The 25,514-nt window shown below is 45.6% G+C and overlaps 1 protein-coding gene across 9 annotated transcripts in view; it reads left to right on the plus strand.

The window, feature by feature from the left end:
* Positions 1-25,514, plus strand: part of LOC142587361 (Kv channel-interacting protein 4-like) — a 323,816-nt gene that overhangs the window by 182,718 nt on the left and 115,584 nt on the right. Inside the window, exon 1 of one of the 9 annotated variants that reach the window (XM_075698310.1) lies at positions 7,885-8,043. The exons of 7 other annotated variants lie outside the window; for them this stretch is intronic. Coding sequence is in view for 1 of the 2 variants with exons in the window: in XM_075698306.1 (XP_075554421.1) it covers positions 9,513-9,573 (61 nt within the window). In the remaining variant the exon portion in view is untranslated. One more of the 9 variants, XM_075698306.1, reaches the window with a different exon arrangement.

The following is a 25,514-nucleotide window of genomic DNA, read 5'->3' on the forward strand; positions in this document are numbered from 1 at the left end:
ACAGCCACAGGGCTAGGCGAGGTTTCCGTTAGGTTGATTAATGAACTAGGACCAAAAATAAAGGAAGCTCTGATGAAAGCAGTGAAAAAAAAACTTTAAAAGACGAATACGAGACAGTTGGCGACAAAGTAGAATGAATTTAATTTATAAAGGTAAGGGGGGAAGATAGAATTCAGTTGTATAGACCATTGACCATTACATCGGTAATATGTAGGCTAGCAATGCAGGCAATCAAATTAAACTTCAAACATGGGCAGAGAATAATGGCATTTTGGGAGAACTTCAGAATGGCTTTAGAATAACTAGGCGTTTAGATAATAACTCATTTGTGCTTACTCAGAATATTGAAATATCAAAAGTAAAAAGCAGACCGTTGTATGTCGCCTTTTTTGACATAACAGGAGCCTATGACAATGTAGACCACAACATTTTGTGGGATATTCTGGAAGGGGAAGGCTTAGGAGACGATTGGCTACAGCTTTTGAGAGAGATTTACCTAGAAAATACCGTTTGCGTCGAATGGGAAGGGATGAGCGAGCAGAAAGTTCATGTCAACAAGGGACTGAGGCAGGGGTGCCCTTTATCCCCACTGCTGTTTATGATGTATATGGTGAAGATGGGAGGGCGCTAGAAGGAAGTAATATCGGCTTTAATCTCTCATACATACAGGCGGGTACAAAAGTAGACCAGCAGCTCCCAGGTTTATTTTCTGCGGACGATATTGGGTTGCTAGCTAACAAGCAAAGTGATTTGCAACGTCTGGCTAATATCTGTGGACAGGAAGGCAACAATTTAGGTTTGAAATTTAGTGTTAGAAAATTAGGTGTTATGGTATTTAGTGAGAACAGTGAACAGACAGTGGCAATACAGGGCCAGGAAATACCTCCGGTAAGAGAATATAAATACCTTGGTATATGGATAAACTAAGGCGATAGATATATGGAAGCACAGGAAGAAACAATAACAGTGAAGGGGAAGAGAAATGGCAGCCATAATGAAGCACAGAGCTCTATGGGGATACAATAGGTGCAAGGTGCTCCGAGGTATGTGGAAAGGTGTAATGGTTCCAGGACTTACTTTTGGAAATGCGGTTGTTTGGTTTAAATCAGGGGTACAATCAGGACTCCATGGGAACCAAAGGTCAGTGGGTCACCTCGCATTGGGACCTCGCGGGAAGACCACAAATGAAGCTGTGCAGAGTGATATGGGCTGGACTAGTTTTAAAGTGAGGGAAGCCCGCAGTAAAGTTGAGTGTGAAGAAAGACTGAGGATTATGGAAGAAAGTAAATGGGCTGGGAGAGTGTTCAGGTATCTGTGCAGGAAAAACATTGATTCACAGTGGAGGAAAAGAACTCGGAAGCTTACCAGCAAGTTTGCGGCCTGTAGGGCGGGCAACACAGCAAAGAACGTCAAGGGGAAAGAAGAATTTCACTTTGGCCTAGTTGGTATATACTGCATATCATATTGACCGCAAACAAGATGGGGACAGAGGGAGAGGGAGCGCTGTTTGTCTTCTCTCCCTCTGTGCCCGTCTTGTTCGCGGTCAATATGATATGCAGTCAAGGGGAAAGTCAGAGAGGCTGAAATGATCTCATGGGTGGCGGTAATGGAAAAGAAACCTGCCATGAGTAACTACTTATAAGGAAAAAACGAAATAACGAAAAGAACAATTTATGATAACTCAAAGGGAAGCTCATTTCTATTCGAAGCGAGATCGGCATGCCTTAGAACACGCACCTACAAAGCGAGACATAAAAAGGAAGTAGAAGCATGTGCTTGCTGCAGTAAAGCTAGGGAAACTATGGAGCATGTTTTATAAGAATGTGAAGACGCCTACCCAGCGGTCGATTTAGGCACCATTGGCCTCCTTAAAGCCCTTGGGCTCAGCGAGAGCAGTAGAAAAGTAAACATGTCCGCAATGGAGATTAGTAAGGGACGATTGGAGGATTGGTGGAAGAAAAGTAGAGAAACGACAAAAAACGGAGACGTACAAAAGCACAGATCGCAATACGGGATCAGAAAATTTGGTTGTGGTAGTTCATAGTGTTTTCTTTAATTGTTTAACCTTGGTAGGACTTTAGGCAGTATATTAGCAAGAACTTGGTGGCGCAACCCACCACGCCGCTCCATAGGGGACGCTCATAACATCCATCGATTCATCCATCCATGGGCCGGGCCGAGTCTGCTGCGACGTTGTCCCCTTACGCGCCGCAGCAGCATACCCTGCGGTAGGAAGAAACGCGCTTCTCTGCTTCTTGGAAAGATACGCATCTCTTTATTTTTAGTGTGATGATGTCTTTTTTATATTTTCCTTGTATGGCAGGATGGAAAATATGCTGCATGGTCGCCATCGCAGTTTGGACAGTGCAGGGCGCCAGTACAGTCCAGTACAGTACAGTGTGTTCATGGTCGGCAAATTTTGCGCATGTTTATCGGCCTCAGCAGCTTTGCGAACCATGTCCGATTATTTGGAATTTAAAGCATCTATATGGGCTTGGAATACAGAGGGTTACACGGATTTTCGCATATCCTGTTTCGAGGGTCTATGTGACAGAACTGGAGCGAAATAATAGGATTAGGTGCTGCGTGGGAATTTCGATCTTGCCTCGTTTGGTCTTGATTCATTGTGCTTTTGTTACGTTTCGTTTTTTCCAGCCCTCTAGGAGTTCTTCTTCGGTCAGACTTAGATCTCCGTCTGAAATCACACCTTTGCATGTGTTCATCGATTGGTGCGGGGTCACTGTGATTTGCAAATGGTCGAGTGTTGCGAGACTGTTTTTGATGCTGGTGCTCGTCGCGAACCTCAAGGAGGAGGGTCCCGCCAGTCATTTTCGTCACATTGGTTATACTGCGTTGACGGGCTACTTAGTTTGAACCCATGAAATAATGTGTCGGCGGGACTGAACGAGGTGTCTCTGCGTACCCGCTTCTTTACGCGTCCTCGTTCAGTCGCGCTTACACATTCTTTCGTGGTTTTGTTACCTTATAGACATTACATTATAGACATAGACATTATAGAATTAGACATTTGGCAACAGTAAAGGGAGAAAACATTCTGGTGATCTTTTCAGGGTTTTAATTATGAACGACGTGAAATCGTGGGAAGATTTCTTAGCGTTGCCAAAAAAGTGCAGCATTTCCTCGGTGCGCGCTCTTTTGGTAAGAGAGCGATCAGACAGTCGGTGGAAGGATGATAAATTCATACATATTTAATTAGCTTCGCTGGCTATGCCAGCCACCCACCGCCAAGCAAAATAAGGGAACGCTATAAAACCCAAAGGAAACACAAACGCCAGCTGTAGATAACCACTATAGCCTGATATAATAGACGCAATGTTGGATAAACTACTCTAGGTTAACCCTTGGTTCCTGAAAAATTGCAAGTCAAACGAAGGGAACGCAGTAGAGACGGAAAGAGAAAGACGAGGGTTGAAGGGAGAGAGAGACAGGAAAAAGCAACTACCGCTTTCCCCTGAGTCCGGGTGTGCCGTGTAGTTGAAGCGAAGGCCGAAGGGGCGTGTTGCCTCCGCTGAGGGGCTGTAGTGGTCCAAACTCCCGGCATCGGCTATACCCCCAGAATCCCCTTTTCCACAGACACGGCTAAGACACGCACGGTAAGGGTCAAGAGGGTGCAACCCTCATGTGCTCAGGTACGTGGTGTCGCAACACACCAAACGCCTGCTGACGCAGGCACCCCTGCGGGTAATGCGATTTTTGAGCGCAGGGATGTACTTGTTTTCATTCCGCGCTATATTGGGCGGCGCAGTCAACCTGTCCCATGCGCCACGTTGCAAACGGAACGGAGTGCGGCGCGACTCCCTCGCTAATCTGCAGATCCCGAGAGGCAGCGCGTGGGCGCGATTCACCGCAGCCACCGCAGACAGACCTCGCAAACGGCGCGAGCTGCTCTGGTGCCATTTCGTAGCGATTGTCACCGCACTACGCTTTTTTTTTTAGAGCGCAGCTCTTTGGCGTCCGTTCCTGGGTTTCGCGTCGTCGTCGGCGTCGTCGTCGGCCTCGTAACCAGCTCCGCCCCCCTTTCATCCCCCCAGCGCTAGCAGCGACCGACTGATACCGCTGGATGCCGCTGACGCCGCTAGAGAGTCAAGATAACGTGACTGCATAGAACACCGTCGCCGCCATGCAGAAAGAGGAGGAAAGGGTCCCCCCCCCCCCTGTTCTTGTGTGGCGGATAGCTGGGGTTGACTCACTATCGCCGTCAGCGGCATCAGTCAGTCGCTGCTATCTCTTCCCTCCTCCCTTTATCGTGTTGTCCGCTTGCTGCGCGCGCTTCTGCCCCCATCGTTTGCCGCTGGGTGTACACGCCGCCCCCCTCCGCTTCCGCTTACTGCTGGTTGCTCTCGACGGCGGCGATGAGCCTCCGCTTCGGCGGCGCGAACTGCAGGGTCTTCTCGGCGGCGGCGATGAGCTTCTGCTTCAGCCTCGCTTACTGCTGGTTGCTCTCGACGGCGGCGATGAGCCTCCGCTTCGGCGGCGCGAACGGCAGGGTCTTCTCGGCGGCGGCGCTTAGCCTCTGCTTCCCCCACGGCTGTGACAACCTCGCGAGGCACTTGTATAGATCTCGTCTTTGAGAATCATGCATTGGTGTACCAAGTCGAACATATATCAGTCTATTTCTCCGACCACAAAGCTTCCTTCATGACTGTCAAGAACTGTTAGTGGAGTCTTTGTTAAAGGAATACGTGTGAAAAATAAAAAAAAAATTATGTGATAGCGCATACATGTGTTGCTCGATTTCTTTGCCTCAATCTATCCAAAAAATGAAACAGCTTATTTGCTGCGCTCAAATTTCGCATTAGGAAGTAACGTAATTGTCGGTAATTTTTTTTTGCACTCTTTCGCCATAACCCCTCCTCCGCTTTCCTCCTCGCATCTTTCATCGGCCGCTGTACTCTGCGTTTGCTCTTTCATCCTTCTCTCTGCTCGTTCGCTTGGTAGCGCCTGCACCAATCCTCACCGCGGGAACGGCTGGCTGCTAGCTGCGGTTTAAAAATAGAGTTCTTAATTATCACTGTGCTATCGGCAGCTGTGAAATCTCAAAGATGAAGCAGTTTAATATATCATAGCATAACATTTTCCCGTATCTGCGCTGGAATGTTGATGTTGAAAACGTGTGCGGTAAAGCCATTAAGGCTCTGTGGGCCCTTAGGATAACCTTGAAAAGGCTACTTTAGAGATGAAATGCTTAGCATATAAACCCTTTATTCGATCCATTCTTGAATATGCGACAATTGCGTGGGATCCGCATGCACTATTAGGACTGAAATAGACGGTATACAAAGACATGCTTCAAGTGTTATAGTTAACGAGTACCGTCAAAGCTACTCACCTATAGTACTGTGCAAACATGCTGACTTTCCTTCGCTTTAGTGTAGAAGGATATATGAAAAATTAAATTCTTTCTTTCAAATTATACATCAGAAATGAAAAATTGACCACAAGAACTATTTTCAAATTAAATCTAAGGAGAAGTCTTGTCACCGCCATGGCATCTTCATTCCATTCCGGATAAGACGAAATTATTGCATTAAAAATGTTCCCCTAGAGTCATTGCAGAATAGAATACGCTGTCTCATGGCATTGTAAACTCTCGTTTTATCGACATGTTCGCATACGGAATCAGAGATTTAATGTTTGCTGACTCGTGACTACTATTCACTTGTTATTCTTGCACGCGCTGTAGCTTTTCTCGTAGTTTTTTTTAGTAAGTTACATCTGCTTCTGACTGTATTCGCCAGTGATTGCTTTTGACAAAGGTTAGTGTTATGTTTCCACGCCTGCAATAGCCCTACACGTGGCTATTTTGTTAAACTTGTTCTTGTAATTCTACAAACGTAGTACGAACATTGAGTGTTTTCATACGTGTGATATGTCCGTCCCTGTAATAGGCCAACACAGGGCTGACAGTATTAATGAACTAACGAACGAAAGAATAAAAAAAATGAATGAATGAATGAATTTACGACAATAGCCATCCCCATAGGATGGGTTTTGCCTAAACTGTCTTCTTTCTCACGCCCTTTGCTACGGTCGCCCGCCTCCTTTCCCGCCAGCAATGGCGGCCTCCATTCTTTTGTGGGCCTTTATTTTCATCCTACACGGCGAACTTCCAAAGAAAACTTAGCGTGTTTTTCGTATCGCGGGAAATACCGAGTCCTTCGCGCTGCAGCTGCTCGCCTCAAGTGACACGCTGAGGTGCTTCACGTTTGGCGTCATCTGGTGCTGCAGGGCTTCTTCCAGAACAGCACGCGTGGGCGTTCGTTTATATCTTCAGCTATTTCCGCGGCACATTTTAAAATGTTACATTGGCACAATCGACACCACATGACCTTAGCACCGTGCTTGTCTCCCTGCAATGCTTATTCTGTCTGGGAATTTCTATTTCGGACATGTCGCGGTTATTTACGCAAACTTCAGTGGTGTTTCGAGATTCATGCAAATGCCGTGCAGCCGTGCTTAAGTTTCTGAGCTGCCATGATTTTCATGACACCACTTCTATGACCGCCTTCCAAATGAAAATGAGTTCGCTATCCTCAAGCACATTAACAGGGAAAAAATCGATCAGCAGAAAAGCAGGTGAAATTGTCCAGCGCCGCCGCCACCGGCCGCCGTTAGATGAATGCGGCTGCTTCAAAGCAATGCTACTTGCACAATGTTTGCTACTTTCCAGCACCGGTTGTGACCGATGTGCAAGGCACGTCGGAGAGGGAAGTCAGAAAGCCTGATTTATCAGAAAAACTACTTGCGCAATCGTACGTACACGGAAAAGGGAAAGACAGGGAGCGTAACAGGGCTAAGCCCAGTCGGTTGGCATGCACTGGCGAAGGCGTAAAGGTGAAAAATTATGAGAAGGAGAAGCGATGAAAGCTGGCATGCACACAAGCTAAATGCACAATATTTCGGTCTGTCGCAAGTGGTCACGTAGGCTAGCCTGCCTGAGAAAATGTAGCAGTGCTTTTGTGGCTTTATACATCGTAGTTGTACCAGCCTAATGTCGCAGAATATTTTCCGTTAAAATGCTGCCGTTGGAGTACCTCAAAGGCGAGGCGAAGGACAAGACTGTTATCACCATGTGAGGTCATATTATGCAAGCGCTTATGTTCTTTCTTTGCAACAAGTGCAGTTAGCAGTGTTCACCCGTTCAACTAGAAACGAATAAGCGTTAATAAACGAAAGTATACTCGCAGGCGAAGCAACAAATTTCCTTATCGCTAAGACTTGGGGAAAGTTGTACGTCCGCGTCGCATGCGTCGTAGACAGGTCGCGGGTTTCACTGTTGCCTTCAGTATGTTTTCTTTTCCTGCACTTTGGTTTCTCTTTTTAAATGTTAGTTCTACATCTCGAATAATAAACAAGGGTATCTTTCCCAATTTTTTTTTGGCCTCGTATAGCTGATCCTTGGGTGTTTTCTAATAGCTGATGCGATGTGCTCTGCTAGACAAAAATGGACTAGTGTGGGTGTGGGCATACTGTAGATGTGAAAAATACTGCCTGAACTCTGCTTTTTGTAGTACTGTTGTTCATTGCAGCATTATTCGCAACGCAACTGTTTTGCAACAATAATAGTGGTCAAATGAGTTAGAAAAAACAACGGTACATTTTATTTTCACATACAGTAACTTGATAAAATTTTAACGTACGAATGATTCGACTCTTGTAAGGTAAGCCGTCGTATCGTAGCGTTCTGATAAAGGCAAACAACCATTCTGTGCAAATGGATTGCGGCTGCTCCGTTCGCCGCAGTCTCCCACGACTCATCCGGCGCGCGATTCACAGTGGGGGGGTGCTCTCCCCTGTGGCCTAGTGGCGGCTCACGACGGCGGACCCGAGCGCGCGGCGGCGAACTGCAGTTGTCGCGCGGAGGCGCGGGTGATGAGCGGCGAGTCCTCCGAGCGGACCGACACGATGTTGCGAAGTGGTGACCTTGAACACTTCTCGTTCGGCGACAGTTCTTGGTGCTCGTCTCTGGGGCCAGCACGCTGACAGCGGACGGGCGAGAAAGTGTCAAGCAGTCCACTAGTGGTGAGCTCGACGGGCGCCTTTGGCTCGCTGACTCTCCGTGAAGGAAACTAGCCGTCGCATAGGAGCTGGTGGTGGTTTTAAGTACGCTCGGAGAGTCTGCATCACAGCACTGCCCCTATGTCTGAAGAAGAGCAGCGAAATATTGGTTTGATGGAAAACAGTCACTACGAAGTAGGAATTTAAAGTAGTGGTACAACCGATAGAGGTTTTTGCCAAGCAACATTGTCACTCTTATTTAGCAGCAAATTCAAAGCTGGCGACCAATCTCGAGGAATTACATACCGCGAGAATCTGTGGGCGAAGACATCCTCTTCACGATCGCCGATCTTCATTGCCACAACGAATTGAAGCAGAGATGTCCAATTTAGTGCAGACTCATCGATCTGTCATTCCTGAACGCTCCGTTGCTAATTCTCCCTCACTTTTTCGCGATTAGAATTTGTGCACCGTAGCATCCATGTTGAAGCTGGAGTGACTGCAATTGTTTTGACTGCGCTTCCACATTTTTCGTGGGATCGAAAACTGGACTTGGGCAAGAATCACACTAAGGACTTGTCTGAAGAAAAGGTTCTGTTGTTGCTTAGTGGTTCATGAAAAGAGCTCCCTCTGTCATTCACCACGTCCAAAAGAAGCCAAGTCCGAGGATTGCAGCATTTTGAACCGTTGGTATGGTTGCATAGAAGTATAGAAGGGCGCTGAGTTTTGCGACAAGCACTGAGACCTATATAAGTGTTGCTTTCGTTCTATTGTACCGCCTTCCAAAAAAGAAACAAACAAACATTGTCAGCTGGTACATGAACAAGGAGAAGGTGCCAGACAATCGCTCAGCGCCTGATGCCAGTCCTCGAACGTCATCGGCCCTTTTGGTTCTCGCCGTCCCAACCGAGGCACGGCCGAGCTGCCTGAAGGGTTTCGTCCAGCGTTGTTTCCGCGCTTGCGATCGCGCATGTGCAAAATGAAGCTGCGAAGGATTAGATGCCTCGGTGATCGTACAATATGCCAACTCACAATAATAGGGCCGCGTTTGCCAAATCATTCGAACAAGGAAATCTTCATCAACGGCGCGTCCATGAAATGGTTAAACTAGGGCGCTTGTATGCGCCAAGAACTAAGGGGAGCCGCAACGAGCCGCCCTTGGCAGGCGAAGGTAGACAGCGGAAATTTTCCTCTTTCTTGGATGGGCGCATTTTGGGAGGCTGCATATCGAAGATTATGGGTGACTAGGGAAGATGCTACTGCGTAAAAAAGAAGGAAAACTCAATGCCCAATACTAAAGCAAGTTCTAAAGGATGATACGTGATGAAAGTGACTAGTTTAATTGTGGAAATGCTATCAGATTTTCATTATTACAGTATTATCGTGCGCGCTTAATTTCCTCCAACCGTGGCTGCTGGTTAACCGAAGCCAAATAGTTACTCATCGGTGGTAGTGTGCTGAACAGTGCGTCTCAAACCAGCAGGCTGCAAACCATGTTTGCAAGCGGTGCCCGCAGAGCAATCGAAACCATCGGCTACAGAGGGAAGAAGAAAGGTGAGTAAAATCGACGCGCGCATTCTATTAAGTGACGGAAATCAGCATCTGTGTCATTTTTCTTAACATCTTTTTGACTATGTTATCACAAAAAATGGCACTCAACTAGGATACAATTCTCGGGAACCAGATACCTTTGACATATAAACACACGAGGAGGGGCAGGGCGCGGAAACAGAGAGAGAGAGAAAACAGAACAGTATTCTGAGTATAACGTGCTTCTGGTGAATGATAGCGACAACAAGAATAAGAGCAATTTTAACGAGTACATGATGATATTATTTGGAGTATTCAAGCTTATGCAATGAAGATGTTCCTCTGTATTAAAACGCGCAATTTTTCCTTGACTATTCGCAAATAACCGAAATCGAGCAAAAATTTTGTTCATCGCACATCAAAGAGGTATGCGATATATAAAAGAATATTATGTTACGTACAACAACGCGGCAAGCCCACTGCGTGAAAACAGTGCTGAGATTTTTTTTAACTTTACAGCTTCTATCGGGGCCCTTTCACATAGCATATTTTGATAATAATAACCAATTGAGCTTGAAAAATCATTTTGCACTTGCATTTCCCCGTTTCAAGAAATATTACTACCCTTGGAGGCTGTCCTCTTAATTACTCTGTACGAAGTACCAACCGGGGAAATCAGAAACTTCTAACGTGATCCATACTCGTTTGGACTATTTTCTAATTTAGAGCTTTCAGATTGCTTTCTTTTGCACAAAAAAAAACATATACATAGTTTTATTGCCCGCCACAATATCAAAATGAAGGTTTGGGAAAAGTAATGTTGCGATAAGTATTTCTTTTTTGCGATTACAGAATGGAAAAACGCTGGATTGTTCCCAAAAGCAACAGTAATCGCAAGCATCTAAAGAATGTTATAGGCACTTTTATTATGTCAGTAGTACTTTTTAATGGAGCTATAGCTGTTATCGGCCACCAGTAGGTGGCCCCCTAGCGAATTTTAGTGGGTGTACATTCTGAGAGCGGACTAACTACAACTACGCGATTTTAATTAAAAACAAATCAATGACTAGGTGACGTGCCTTTTCTCTCCATTTGTCGGCTCCATTTGAAGCACAAAAAGAGAGGTGATAGGTTTGTCACACTGTGACGATGACTTTGTTTGCCTCGACTGCACAACTTTCCCGCCCCTTTCAAAGAGTCCTTGCAAGAGCCCTTGAAATACGGATGCGCCGGCGCAGGCGAGGCCCCCGCGGCTCTGCAGTGCATGACCGCACTGCGGCGTGCCGCTGCTCTCTTCGCTGGTCCTCCTGCGTGCGTCCTCAGGGCCGAATGTTTTCTTCCATGCCCTCTTCTGGAGCGCTTCCTCCCGCCTTGACTGCGCTTTCTGTACCTTTTTCCCGCCACCTAACACACAGACACACAAAGGAAAGAAGTAAGAGCAATAGGCTTTCTGTTCCCAATCAAAGAAAATCAAAAGGAGGAAATAAAAAATATAGCCGGTGGAAAGTTACCGAACCCTTATTCACGACACTGTAGTCAAACTACGATGCAGGAGGTGATGCGTCAACAGCGCAGCACGAGAACAAATGATTTCGTGCAGATCATATGATGCCTGTAAGGATGAGACTCGAAGCTAATGTCAGCAGCTTACGAATCCATCTCTGGACGCCAGCTTTACTTCATTATTTACAACGAACTCGGTTTCCACTTTTCTCGCAGTTACGACTGTACTGCAACATGTCAAAACTACGAAGCAGTATGCCGTCGTTCCAAATGACCATTATTTACATTTTTCTCCAAGGATCACCTAAACCTAAATGTATCAATGGATATTATGACGCTAAAAGCTAGTATGCTACAAATGTCCTATGACTGCAGAAATGCAACTATGCTTACACCCCGGCTCCTGCCGCGCTGGTGACCAGCATAGAACTCACTGCTTCAAGAATGTCCTTGAAACATGCTCATGTTTGTTTTCGGCACTGTTATGCGCTCCTGCTAGTTTTTCTTCTTTTCTTGTTAGACAGGGAAGGCTCCAACTTCTTAAAGGCATGCTCATCGCTTCACAAAAGCTTCTTTACTTCACTTCAGGGAAAAAATATGTGAAAAGATAGCTGAAAGGGCCTGCCACCGCTTTTAATCGTTTTCTTTCTTCCAAACAGCTCATTTATTCGGAAGCCAACGCAGGATAATCTGTCTCGGCTTTGAACCGTCTCAGCTTCAATGTCACGGGTTGCAGTGTAGAAGTGTTTTCAGCGCAGCCATTATATTGGTACACAGACACCCGAGAGTTTGACTTTAAAGGTAAAAAAGGTTTGCCACTTGAAAAGAGGAATAATTTATGATGAAAAGTGGATTTGTATGTTTACCCCAGAAATAAACTTTTTCGCGTTCTTTAGCTCTAGACACACAGTCGGAAATTAAGATTTCCTATTGTTGTTGAAATTGTATTTACAGTTTGAAAGGTATCCTAAATAGACAGCTTTTACCTAATATATATATATATATATATATATATATATATATATATATATATATATATATATATATATATATATATATATATATATATATATATGTCACGGCTTGTCACCCGTTCGCAGGCGGCGCGAAGTCGTCGACGGGGTATAGAAGCCGGTTGGTCGTTCTGTACTCAAGAGCACACATCGAAGGAGGCGGGGTCGGGAAAAAGAAAGAACAACAATACTTATAGACTGACCACGACACACAATTTAAACGAAACACAAAAAACACAACAACAACAGAGGTGCACTCTATCTAGATCAGTGATGAAGACAACAGAAATACAACGTACAGTTAACAGTAAATATAGAAATTAACACTGCACAAAACGCACTTAACGGTGGTCAACTAAACAGAGTTCAAAAGAAAACAAATGATGGCATACTCATGGCCGGACAGCAGTAGCACGTCCATAAAGCGTGGAGTCGACGGCAGAGCTTTCCCGAAGAGCGCTGGCAAGCCGATCTCATTGCGGTCGATGCCATTGCTGGGCCGGGTTTCCAGGGAGTCGAGTTCTGACGTCTTCCCTCGGACAAGTTGAGCTAAATTGAAGGGAACCACCGTGAGCTTCATTGCAGACGTTAGTTTGTCGTCTCCTGCGTCAACTAGTAACTCGCAGTTCAGACACTGCTCGGCGGCCCAGGTGATACTGGACGACATTAGCTCCTTGATGCTTCTCCGCAGATTGTAGGCTCTGCTTCTAGACTGCCTAGCTCGGTCTAAAACTTGCGTTTAAATAACTTCTCCTTTCCCTATTTCCCTGTGTTGGGGAACGGCTGATAATGGTGACATTCCGGGGCGGTGGGTTGCGCCACCGAGCTCATGTTGTTTTATTGCCTAATGTGCTTCCTATTACAAAGTGGAAAAAAGGGAAAAAAGAAACACGATGAATTCCCACAACCAAAATTTGTGAACCGCTATTGTGAACTTTGCTATGGCACGCCTCCGTTGTTTGTCGTTTCCCTACTTTTCTTCCACCAATATTGCAATCCCCTCTTACTAATCTGTATTGCGAAGATGTTTACCATCCCCCTGCTCTCGCTGAACCCAAGGGCTTCAAGGAGGCCAGTGGTTCCTAAATTGACCACTGGGAAGATATCTACACGTTCGGAAAAAACAAGATCCATCATTTCCCTAGCTTTACCGCAGCAAGCACGGATGTATTAGCAAGCGCCACCACTCACAAGCCTTGGCGTAATATGTGGAACATCCTTTCTTGCTGCAGGACCTTAACGTGACCTTATTGTTTTACAGCGGAGCTGTCTATGATAAGGATCCTTGGATTTCTTCGTGGAGTAAGGTCGACAAAAAATGTCATCTATGGCTAATACTCCCAAATGCAATTGCTCATTGGCCCCTAATGCAGAAGCTACAAGCACTCAGCAAAATGGAGCGAAGAGTGCATACATTCTTTGGAATGTATGCACTGGACTATGAGTAGTAGACCAGTCCTTAATATTTCAATTTTTCTCTCCGTCTGATAGCCTTTAAAACATTTTTTTGCGCTCTGTACTCGCCATGGGACAAACTGGAGTTCCCCGCCCACCTGGAGAAGCACATAAAGCGACCCTTTAGACGCTGCGTGCCGTGTCCACCACGACAGGAAACATCACCACCGCACTCCACGCTGCATCCATGGCCGCCGTGGCAACTGCTAGTCCTGCAGTCCCTGCTGTAGCAGCTGCAGGCCAAGGCCCTGAGAACAAGAGACTACGTCTACGAACAAGAGTAGATGGACCAGGCATCCTTCACTGTCATATCCTACAAGAAAAAAATACGCAGATCCCACGCACTGTGGGGAAATGTAAGCGAAGCTTTCTGTGCTGGGTGATTTCATCATCATCATCATCATCATCATCATCATCATCATCATCATCATCATCAGCCTGGTTACGCCCACTGCAGGGCAAAGGCCTCTCCCGTACTTCTCCAACTACCCCGGTCATGTACTAATTGTGGCCATGTTGTCCCTGCAAACTTCTTAATCTCATCCGCCCACCTAACTTTCTGCCGCCCTCTGCTACGCTTCCCTTCCCTTGGAACCCATTCTGTAATTCTTAATGACCATCGGTTATCATCCCTCCTCATTACGTGTCTTGCCCATGTCCCCCCCCCCAATTTTTTCTCTTGATTTCAACTAAGATATCATTAACTCGCGTTTGTTCCCTCACCCAATCTGCTCTTTTCTTATCCCTTAACGTTACACCTATCATTCGTCTTTCCATAGCTCGTTGTGTCGTCCTCAATTTAAGTAGAACCCCTTTCGTAAGCCTCGAAGTTTCTGCCCGTACGTGAGTAATGGTAAGACACAGCTGTTATAAACTTTTCTCTTGAGGGATAATTGTAACCTGCTGTTCATGATCTGAGAATGCCTGCGAAATGCACCCCAGCCCATTCTTATTCTTCTCATTATTTATCTCTTATGATCCGGATCCGCAGTCACTACCTGTCCTAAGTAGATATATTCCCTTACTACTTCTAGTGCCTCACTACCTATCGTAAACTGCTGTTCTCTTCCGAGACTGTTAAACATTACTTTAGTTTTCTGCAGATTAATTTTTACACCCACCCTCCGGCTTTGCCTCTCCAGGTCAGTGAGCATGCATTGCAGCTGGTCCCCTGAGTTACTAAGCAAGGCAATTTCGTCAGCGAATCGCAAGTTACTGAGGTATTCTCCATTAACTCTTATCCCCAATTCTTCCCAATATAGGTCTCTGAATACCTCCTGTAAACACGCTGTGAGTAACATTGGAGAGATCGTATCTCTCTGTCTGGCGCCTTTCTTTATTGGAATTTTGTTGCTTTCTTTATGGAGGACTACGGTGGCTGTGGAGCCGCTATAGATATTTTTCAGTATTTTTACAGACGTCTCGTCTACACCCTGATTCCGCAATGCCTCCATGGCTGCTGAGTTTTCGACTGAATCAAACGCTTACTCGTAATCAATGAAAGCTATATATAAAGGTTGGTTATATTCCGCACATTTTTCTATAACCTGATTGATAGTGTGAATATGATCTATTGTTGAGTAGCCTTTACGGAATCCTGCCTGGTCCTTTGGTTGACGGAAGTCTAAGGTGTTCCTGATTCTATTTGCAATTACCTTAGTAAATACTCTGTAGGCAACGGACAGTAAGCTGATCGGTCTATAATTTTCAAGTCTTTGACGTCCCCTTTCTTATGGATTAGGATTATGTTAGCGTTTTTCCAAGATTCCGGTACGCTCGAAGTCATGAGGCATTGCGTATACAGGGTGGCCAATTTCTCTAGAACAATCTCCCCACCATCCTTCAACAAATCTGCTGTTACCTGATCCTCCCCAGCTGCCTTCCCCCTTTGCATAGCTCCCAAGGCTTTCTTTACTTCTTCCGGCGTTACCTGTGGGATTTCGAATTCCTCTAGACTAATATCTCTTCTATTATCGTCGTGGGTACCACTGGTACTGTATAAATCTCTATAGAACTCCCCAATCTCATCCATATTGGTAATGATATTCCAGGCTTTGTCTCTTAAAGCATACATCTGATTCTTGCCAATTCCTAGTTTCTTTTTCACTGCTTTTAGGCTTCCTCCGTTCGTGAGAGCATGTTCAATTCTATCCATATTATAGTTCCTTATGTCTGCTGTCTTACGCTTGTTGATTAACTTGGAAAGTTCTGCCAGTACTATTCTAGCTGTAGGGTTAGAGGCTTTCATACATTGGCGTTTCTTGAGCAGATCTTTCGTCTCCTGCGATAGCTTACTGGTATCCTGTCTAACGGAGTTAGACAGGATACCAGTACCAGATTTGACGCGATAATTAGCGGTGATGGTGACTGCTAAAACTTAATTTATTCTAGGCTTAATCTAACACGAGAGTGTTGAGTTGATGTTAACGTCAGCCTGCGTGCACAGCTGCTGTTTGTCTGCGTAGTACACTGAACAGACATTAGAGGTGTTTGCTTGAGGCGTTGTTGTGAGCCATATATCATAACCTACGAGAGGATAGAGCTTTGTCATTGCTTCACGTGGCACATGCCACCATGGTAGAAGTGTTAAACTTGGATTATGGGGCTCTACGTGCCAAAACCAGAATCGGATTATGAGGCACGCGGCAGTGGAGGACTCCAAAATAATTTTGACACCGTGATGTTCTTTGACGTGTCCCAAAATCTACGTGCACGTGCGTTTTCTACTTTGCCCCCGTCGAAATGCAGCTGTCGCGGCTGAGATCAAATCAGCGACCCCTAGCAAAGTCATAGCTGAAAATCTACCGCGGTGGGCACAGAAGTGTTCATTTGACAGTCGACCGATTCCGTAGTGTCGTAATGTCAGCTGGATCCTGCAGTGCGCTTTAATTATTGCGGCTCTGCTTCTGTACGTCCTACGTAGTTTGTCCGCTTGACATATTTGCATTATCCCTCACAGGGGCGTCTGCGTCAGCAGGCGTTTGGTGTGTTGCGACACCAAGTAACCGAGCACACGAGGGTTGGACCCTCCCGCGTATAGCCGTGCGCGGCTTAGCCGTGTCTGGGTAAAGGGGGATCCTGGGGGTTGAGCCAGTGCCGGGTTTTTGGACCTTTACGGCCCCTCGGCGGCGGCAACACACCCCTTTGGCCTCGGCTTCACGTAGACGGCACCTCCAGAATGACCCACCAGGGGGAAATCGGCAGTCGCCCTTTCCTGTCTCTCTCTTCTCAAATCTTCGTCTTTATCTCTCACTTTTGACCTTTCCTGTCTTCTCCTCCCTTCCATTTACTTCCTTTCTCCACGGCCGCATGGGTTAACCTTGTGTGGCTATCCTACCTTGGGTACACCATATTTGGTTATAGCGACGGCGTACGGCTGCCGTCGTGCAGGCTTGTACACAAGCTCTGCCGCGTTCCCTCGTTGGGCTCCGTGGTGGGCGGCCGGCGCTGTTGCCGAACATACACACTTTCTATGGCAGCACAAACCTCTGTCGTCTATGATCGGCGTCTAAAAAGATGCCCCATCAAAGTACCATTCGATTTCTCCTTTCGGAGCAACGCTCCATCCTTCCCCAAATGCTATGTAGTACACAGCGAAAGCAACATGACAGTAAGAAAACTCTCTCCATTCCTTGTAGCTAAATGCCTGAAAGAAAAAATCGGACCGACGTACAAAGCCTCCAAAATGTCTAGCGGGGACCTCCTCCTAGAACTGAATGATAAAAACCAAGCAGAGAACCTCACTGACCTTACCAGTATTGGCGACACGACAGTGACAGTGTCAGTCCATAGAGCACTTAATACAAGCGACCAGGAGGTCCCATTACAGTCTTTCACATTGGGACCTCCTCCTGTATATTACTGCCTTGTACTATATCTTGTCTATTAATAATAATAAAACCTCATTCATCTTAATGTAAGCAAGGGAATAATATCTGAAGAATTCTTTAACGGATTGAGCGATGATGAACTCCTTGAGGGTTTCCAAGAACAAAATGTTACAAAAGTACAAAGAATAGTAATCCGCAGAAACAACCAAGAAATACCCACCAAACATGTCATACTCACCCTTGTAACAAGCGAAATGCCTACTTCACTCGATGCAGGTTATGTTAAAGTCAATGTGAGACCATATATCCCGAACCCGAGACGATGTTTCAAGTACCAAAGGTTGGGACATGCTTCACATGCATGCCGAGGCCAAGCAACCTGTTCTAAATGCTGCTGCAATGATCACCAATCAGACAACTGCACCTCTTCGCCAGATTGTGTTAACTGTAAAGAAGATCATCCAGCTTAGTCGCGGTCTTGCCCTTGCTGAAAAAAAAGAAAAAGAAGTGATTGCACTAACTGTTAAGGAAAAAATCTCGTTCTATAAAGCCAGAAAGCGGCTATCGTACCTTCCGCGAAAAAGTTATGCCGATGTGACGCAGATGGGAACAGCGTCACAGAGGCCTCAGGAGTCCTTCAAGACCACGCTCAGTAGTCCCGCAGTGACCCCTCCCGACCCCGCGGTGGAAGCAGCCGGCACTGCTTCATCCTCTTCAAAGACTCTGCAGAAACCAATCCCGCAGGACCCTAAGATAAAGCGAACCCCCAAGGCCCGAGACACGTGACTAGGCGCCAAACTCTCGGTCCTCCAGCGCCTCAGAGAAAGCGATGGAGGTCGACACAAAAACCCCGGTGCCATTGACACCGAAGGACAAGCGCTCTCTAGAGCGCGGTAAGAGGGACAAAATCCCAATAACTATTCAAAATAAGAAAGCGGTAACCTAAAGGTTATCGCCCATTTGTATTAGCCTTTTAAAATCCATGTCACCTAATATCCCACCTCTTATTCTTTCCGTAGTGCATTTCTTACCTTTCAATTTCAAAATGGCTTTTATTATCCATTGGAATTGTAGAGGTCTCATACACAATCTAGGTGACATCAAAGGCATCATCAACAGCTTTTCACCAGTTGCAGTATGTCTCCAGGAAACAAACCTCTGTCCAAAAAATAACCAAATTCTCAAAGGTTTCACCATTGTCCGAAGGGACCGCGAATGTTCCAGGCGGTTGTCAGCTGGAGTGGCTATAGTCGTGCCGGGCGGCACTCCTACCTGAAACGTCCAATTGAATACATATTTAGCGGCCGTAGCTGTCACCACTCTATCTTACAAAACCATCATCATTTTCTCACTGTATACTCCACCCCACACTCATTTTACTACTAAACACTTAGAAAATCTAACAGACCAGTTACCAGACGCATTTGTTTTAGTAGGGGATTTTATTGCTCATTGTACTCGTTGGGGCAGTGCCAAAACTGACCAAAGAGGACAGCTGGTGGAAGATTTTATTTTATACATTGATATCTGCCTTTTAAATTCAGGTGCCCCGACTTACTTTTCACAAACTTCCAGCCCATTTAGTTGTTTAGATGTAGCTTTTTGCTCGCCTTCACTTTCTACTGATCTTAAATGGGAAGCACTCGACACGTCATATGGTAGCGACCACTTACCCGCACTCATCAAACACCTATCATTACCACAAACCCTAGTAACTAGACCACGCCCCTGGAAATTACAGCTCGCGGACTGGCCGGTCTTTATGGAGAACGCGATACTGGAAGATGTCTTTTCGCCAGAGCTAAGTATTGATCAACTTAATAAAAAAAATCACTGAGGTTATAATCTGTGCGGCAGAAAAGGCCATACCCCAGTCATCGGGTATTGTGCACAAAAAGCTAAACCCCTGGTGGACGAAGGAGTGTACCGACGCTAAAAAAGAACAAAATAAGGCCTGGGGAATCCTACAGAGGTACGCCACCTATAGAAACCTGTTAAACTTCAAACGAGCCAAAGCCAAAGCACGATTCATTCGAAGACATGCTGAAAAATCATCATGGCAAAAATACATCTCTTCAATTAATAGTACGGTAACATCGAAACGAATGTGGTACCAGGTGAGGATATTAAGAGGACAGTACTCATCTTACACAATACCGTTACTTACATGTCCAGGCACACAAACAACAATACAAGAACAGGCAGATATACTTGAAGAACATTTCCGCAATGTATCCAGTTCAGGGAATTATGCAAAGGAATTTGTACAGTACAAACAGTCTGCTGAAAAACAGAAGCTGCCCACTACTGGCGCATCAAATGAACCGTACAATTCCCCCCTCATACAACAAGAAATAAACAGAGTTGTTTCTGCACGGAAAAACACAGCGCCAGGTCACGACCGTATTCACTACGCGATGCTGTCTCATCCATCTCAAGCATCTGTAGACGCTCTCCTTAAATCTTTCAACATAATCTGAGAATCCTGTATAATGCCCGAAGAGTGGAAAAAGCAATGGTCGTTCCATTTCTAACAGCCGGTAAATCCCCATTATCAGCAAGCAGCTACAGACCCATCTCACTCACAAGCTGTTTGGCAAAGTCGTATGAAAGCATTATCAATATAAGACTCTCATTTATTTTAGATTCAAGAAACCTTATTGACCCCCACCAGTGTGGATATAAAAAGGGTTGTTCAACTACTAACCATCTTGTCCGTCTAGAACATGAAATTTGATATGCATTTTTACACAAACAACACTGTCTTGCAGTTTTCTTCGATTTACAAAAAGCCTATGATACCACATGGAGATATGCAGAGAAAAGACGGGGAATGCAGGAAATGGAAATTCAAGACGATGAGCAAAACGTGAACAAGGTGAATGCAGGAGCCAACGTTTCGACAAGTGGACTTGTCGAAAGTGGACTTGCCTTGAAGAAGACAAGTCCACTTGTAGAAATGTTGGCTCCTGCATTCACCTTGTTCACGTTTTGCTCATCACATGGAGATATGGAATTTTAAGAGACCTGGCTGACCTCGGCATCCGGGGTAAAATGCTAAACTGCCTAGCTGATTTTATGTCTAATAGAACATTTCAGGTACGTCTGGGCTCAGTACAATCTCATACATTTAAACAAGAAAATGGTGTTTCACAAGGCTATGTTTCAGCGCGACACTCTTTATAGTAAAAATGAACTCAGTTAATAAGATCTCCAAGTGGCTTGCCGCGCCTCAAATTTGCTAACCTGTGAAAGGCAGCTTCAACTCTAAATAAACTTACACAATGGGCTAACAAAAATGGTTTCCGTTTCTCCACACAGAAAACAGTTGCTGTTTTGTTCTCTCAGATACGAGGACTACACAGCGATCGAGTCCTAAAATTGAACGACACCATACTGCCAGCGAAACAAGACCATAAGTTTTTAGGAGTAACCTTTGACACCAAAATTAACTTCCTAACTAACATAAAAGCACTAAAGATTAAAGGAACTAAAGCTCTAAATATCCTTAAAATGTTGTCTCATAAGCACTGGGGTTCCGACCGAAAGTGCCTTTTACGTGTTTACTGGTCTCTTGTGCGTAGTCTTTTAGACTACGGCTCCGTGGTTTACGGCTCAGCCAGACGGTCCCACATCCAACGGCTTGATCCAGCACATAACCTTGGACGGCGACTGGCAAGTGGTGCCTACAGAACTTCACCTATTCAAAGTTTATACGTCGAGTGTAATGAACCCTCGTTACAGCAGCGCAGAGCATTACTCACCTTTTCCTACGTACTAAGAATTCAGTCATCACCGCAACACATATGCTACAAGATACTCACACAATCCAACTCACGCTTACACTACACAACTAAACCGAACATGATTAGGCCACTTGTCCTGCGGTATGAGCAATAGTGTCGGGATTATGACATTTCCCACGAAGACCTCCAGGTTGCCAAGAAACCACAACGGTTGGCCCCGTGGTATGATTTCACACAGTTGTGCGACTGGACATTAACACATTTAAGGAAAAGAGACACTCCACGCGAACACATTATACAAGAATTCCATGCTCTTCAGGACAAATATCAAAATAACATGCAATATTACACTGATGGCTCTAAAACATAAGATCACGTGGGTGTGGGGGCCGTAACAGAACATTGGGAAACAAGTATTCGATTGCCACAACACGCTTCTGTTTTCATGGTCGAAGTTTACGCTACCTTGGTTGTTAAAAAGATTATCACTGATAAACACAAACATGCACTCATATACACTGACTATTTAAGCACACTGAAGGCTCAACAGCTGAAATCTGAGTGTGAACACCTGATAGGAGACATTTTAAACATGTTGGCGCTGAAGAAATACGGGAGGTCAATTCGCTTCTGCTGGGTTCTAAGCAACGTTGGGATACCGGGTAACGAAGCAACTTGTAGATGTGCATCGATGGCAACGTACAAATAGATAACAAACACAACACTTCCATGCAAAGATAGCATCCGTGCGATTAAAAAAGCCTTAACGGCAAAATGGCAACGCGAATGGGACCGTTGTACCGACAACATGCTACACCTCACTAAACCCATAATTGGCGAGTGGAAGTCATCATCAGGAGCGGTTCATCGAAGTAGTTTTATGCCGACTACGCGTTGGACACACACACCTCACACACAATTATTTACTTACAAAAGAAGACACACCAACATGCGAGAAATGTCAAGAACCACTAGCAGTTATGCACATATTACTGATATGTACGCATATTGAAACACTCAGACAAGCACTTTTGCACAAATTATATCAACTACACATGCCTTTACACCCTGCTCTAATTTTAGGTGATGATCCACTAGTACCATTATGTGACGTCCGTAAATTTCTAGATGACACTGGCCTTTTACATAAAATATAGATTAACAAAGCCTTTTCCTTCATAAAATTGATTGTAATACGCCTCGTGTTTGGCGCAGCATGGCCTTAGTTGCTTTTGTGCCATTAAACCCCAACTAACTAACTAACTAACTAAGTATATTTGCATTGTCTTCATTTTTCAGAAATAGGAGCAAGGTACGGTACCGTACCTTGAACTTAAGCTTATCCTGTTTAGCTGCAACCGCCGTCATATAGTAGTAGGATTTCCAAGCCTTCTCATGTCACCCCTCTCCCAATCCCTTGAATGGAAACTGCATTCTTCTCACTCGTCTCTACAGTTCTATCTACGTCCCCTCTGGACTCGCCCCTGAGTAGAAGAGGAAGCGCTACAGTTTTTGCAATGCTTCTGAGGTGAGTCACGTATAGTTGGAGCTGTCTAGAGGCTAAAGTGGCGACGCCCAGTGAGCTCCAGAGGGCACTGCGCACAGTCGACGCGGTGGGGGGAAAACGAGTTCCTTCCGTCACCTTTCCTCTCTGACTCGCTTCTGTTATGTATACGCATGCTGTGACCCACCCCCTTCCCCCACCGCGGTGTGCCGGACAGCTTGCAGTAGTAAACGCAAGGCGCAGAAGACCAGGACTCAAGAAGAAGAACACAAACGACAGGACAGCAGGAGCCACAGCAGCAGCAGCAGCAGTGGGAAAGTCGAAGGAAGAGGGAAAGAAAGCTTCGCTTTAAAAATGTGTCGGTGTTCCTGTTATCTTCAGGCCTGCCCTAGAAGGAGGAAATCTATGGAATGTTAACCCTAGCATAGTGGCATCCGCAGTTGTAGCGTCGGCTCGAGAGAAAGTTCTCAGCCATCGCCTTAACAAGGACTGCAGCCTGATGCGTGGTTATAGTGTCAACACGCCCCGCCGCCGACCGTTTGCTCACGGTAACTGCAGCTAGCTGGCGTGTCTGTAGAAGCCCGTGTCCCATATTCATACACGGCCAGCTATGGCAAAATGCACGATGTACCTCTCAGTTGGTCAAATGAAGACCTACAAGAACATCTACGCGACCAAGGCGTCGTTACAGCAAGGAAGCTCACCACTTACACCCCTGAGGATGGCGGCAAGGTAAAAGAGACATGTCGTCGATTTGTTCTATTAGAATTCACCAAGGATTCACCTTTAACTCAACGAGTTGCGCTTGGATTCTGCAATGACCGTGTCACCGAATACGTCGCGGCAGCAACGTAGTGTTATAAATACCAGAGGCATGGTCAGATATCGGGACATTATACCGGTCCAGTGTGTGCTGCGAAGTGCGTGATGGCTCCCATTCAGACAAGGTATGCACCTCCAGGGCGCAACCTAAATGCGCCAACTGCGGTGGCCCACACCCTGCTTCATATGGAGAGTGCGTTAAAAAGAAGGCTGCTACACTTGCTCGCGTGGTAAAGCAAGTACAAGGGAAACCACCCAAGCGTCATGAACCACCGCCTAACCCCGACGTGGTTTTCGCGAATACAACAACCAACTCCCAGGAACAATCACCACAAAACCAAAATACATCTGGCAACACATACGCTGATGCGGTTAGAAAAAAATATGGGAAGCGCGCGGCCTCATAGCCTCCTTCGAAGCTACCGGAACGTGTCGCAGAACGCCCGCCAAACGACCACTACCGCCATCAGCCTCAGGCGCCACAACACGACAGGATGACCTGCGAAAGGCAGCAACACGAAAGCACCGAACAAGACATTGCATGCTTACTGATTCTGATGTCGTTTACAGCCCTCAAAGCTCTTGTCCGTGCCAACCCCTCGTCAAGATGTTTCCCAGAGGTAGAAGCCGTCCTTACAATGGAGCCGTCGGTGTCGGCATCTTACGTTCTGCAGGGGCGCACTACTTCACATTATTAATCACGTCTTCTGCAACGACAACCTCACCTGAGCTGACCATCCACAATATTTTTCGCACATGCACCATATTCTAGTGGAACGCCTGCGGTCTTTGCTCGAAACTTTCAGATTTCTGGCAGCTGGTGTGAGCGTATAACTTCCCTTTCATAGTCATCTCTGAATCGCACGTCGAGGGACAATTCCGCACGCAAGGTTACTATTTTCATCGTTTACAGCAACCGCATGACATCAACAGACTACTCATAGGCTTTGGCAAGGATATTCGGGCTCCCTGGTTGATATTGCGCCTCACAGTGACAAGGAATATGTGTGTGCCATAATGTAAATAGGCCAACGAGATCACACTGTCATTGGAGTACACCTTGAGCCAGGCAGGCCATTCGATACTTCGAGGCTTGAAAACTTGATTGGAACGACACCTTGTCCGCATATTATTTGTGGAGACCTTTATGCTCACAGTGAAATTCAGGGCAGCTCAAACACATGTGCACGAGGAGCCAAGCTCGCAGAGCTTCTCTGAAACTATTCAGCTGAACCTCTAAATGACAGCCATATAGCATATAGACGTGGGATCGTACCCCACCTGCGGTAATTTGATTTTTTCATCCGCGGTCGTACGATTATTTTTATCATTTCTTTAATTCAATTAGGAAGTGCAGGTAATTTCCATTATGCTTCCCTTGGTGTCTTTGTTGGTTTATCATGATATTCTTGCTGTTCTTGCTCTTTCTATGCAATGCTTATCTGTTCATTCCTTTTCTTTTTTTCTTTCTTGTTGACATCTTCCTGTAAATATGCAAATATCATCGTTTTGTGCCAAGATTGCAATGTCTTTATGGATCGATATCTTTTACCGATTGTATATTGTGATAAAGTGCGCCATACCGCCCCTTCACCCTGTGCCTCTTCGTAGGCCTGTGAGGTATTCCTAAATAAATAAATGAAAAAAATTTGAATTGCCGACATCGCTGTTTGATAATTACTTACAGTATCTCCCTTAGGCCGGCGTTTTAGATCTCGGAATCAATGACGCGGCTTTTAGTGAAAGCATCTCGCATTTATTTAAGATAGCGATCTAATCAGATATCGAAAATATTATGTTGCTGAACCTTTCATCCCGGTGTTCAGTGCATCTTTGAGTTTTGGTTATTTGATGTACCTAAAACGAACTGGAATCTGAAAGAGAATTAAGTTGTGTGTTTTTGCAGTCTCTATCTATTGGTGAAATAATTCGTGTTCATTAATAAGCTGTTAGAGCGAGAGTAGTGGGAGAGAGGGCTTCGCGATTGTTCCTAGCGTGATGTTCACGTAGGTACGTCAGAACCGCAGCAGTCAGGCTGGTGCCGCTGCTCTACGCAATGTGACCTGTAATTGACGTCACTCCGAGTTCATCA

This window comes from Dermacentor variabilis, chromosome 7 (genome assembly GCF_050947875.1).
Source record: "Dermacentor variabilis isolate Ectoservices chromosome 7, ASM5094787v1, whole genome shotgun sequence".
In the NCBI taxonomy this organism is placed as follows: domain Eukaryota; kingdom Metazoa; phylum Arthropoda; class Arachnida; order Ixodida; family Ixodidae; genus Dermacentor; species Dermacentor variabilis.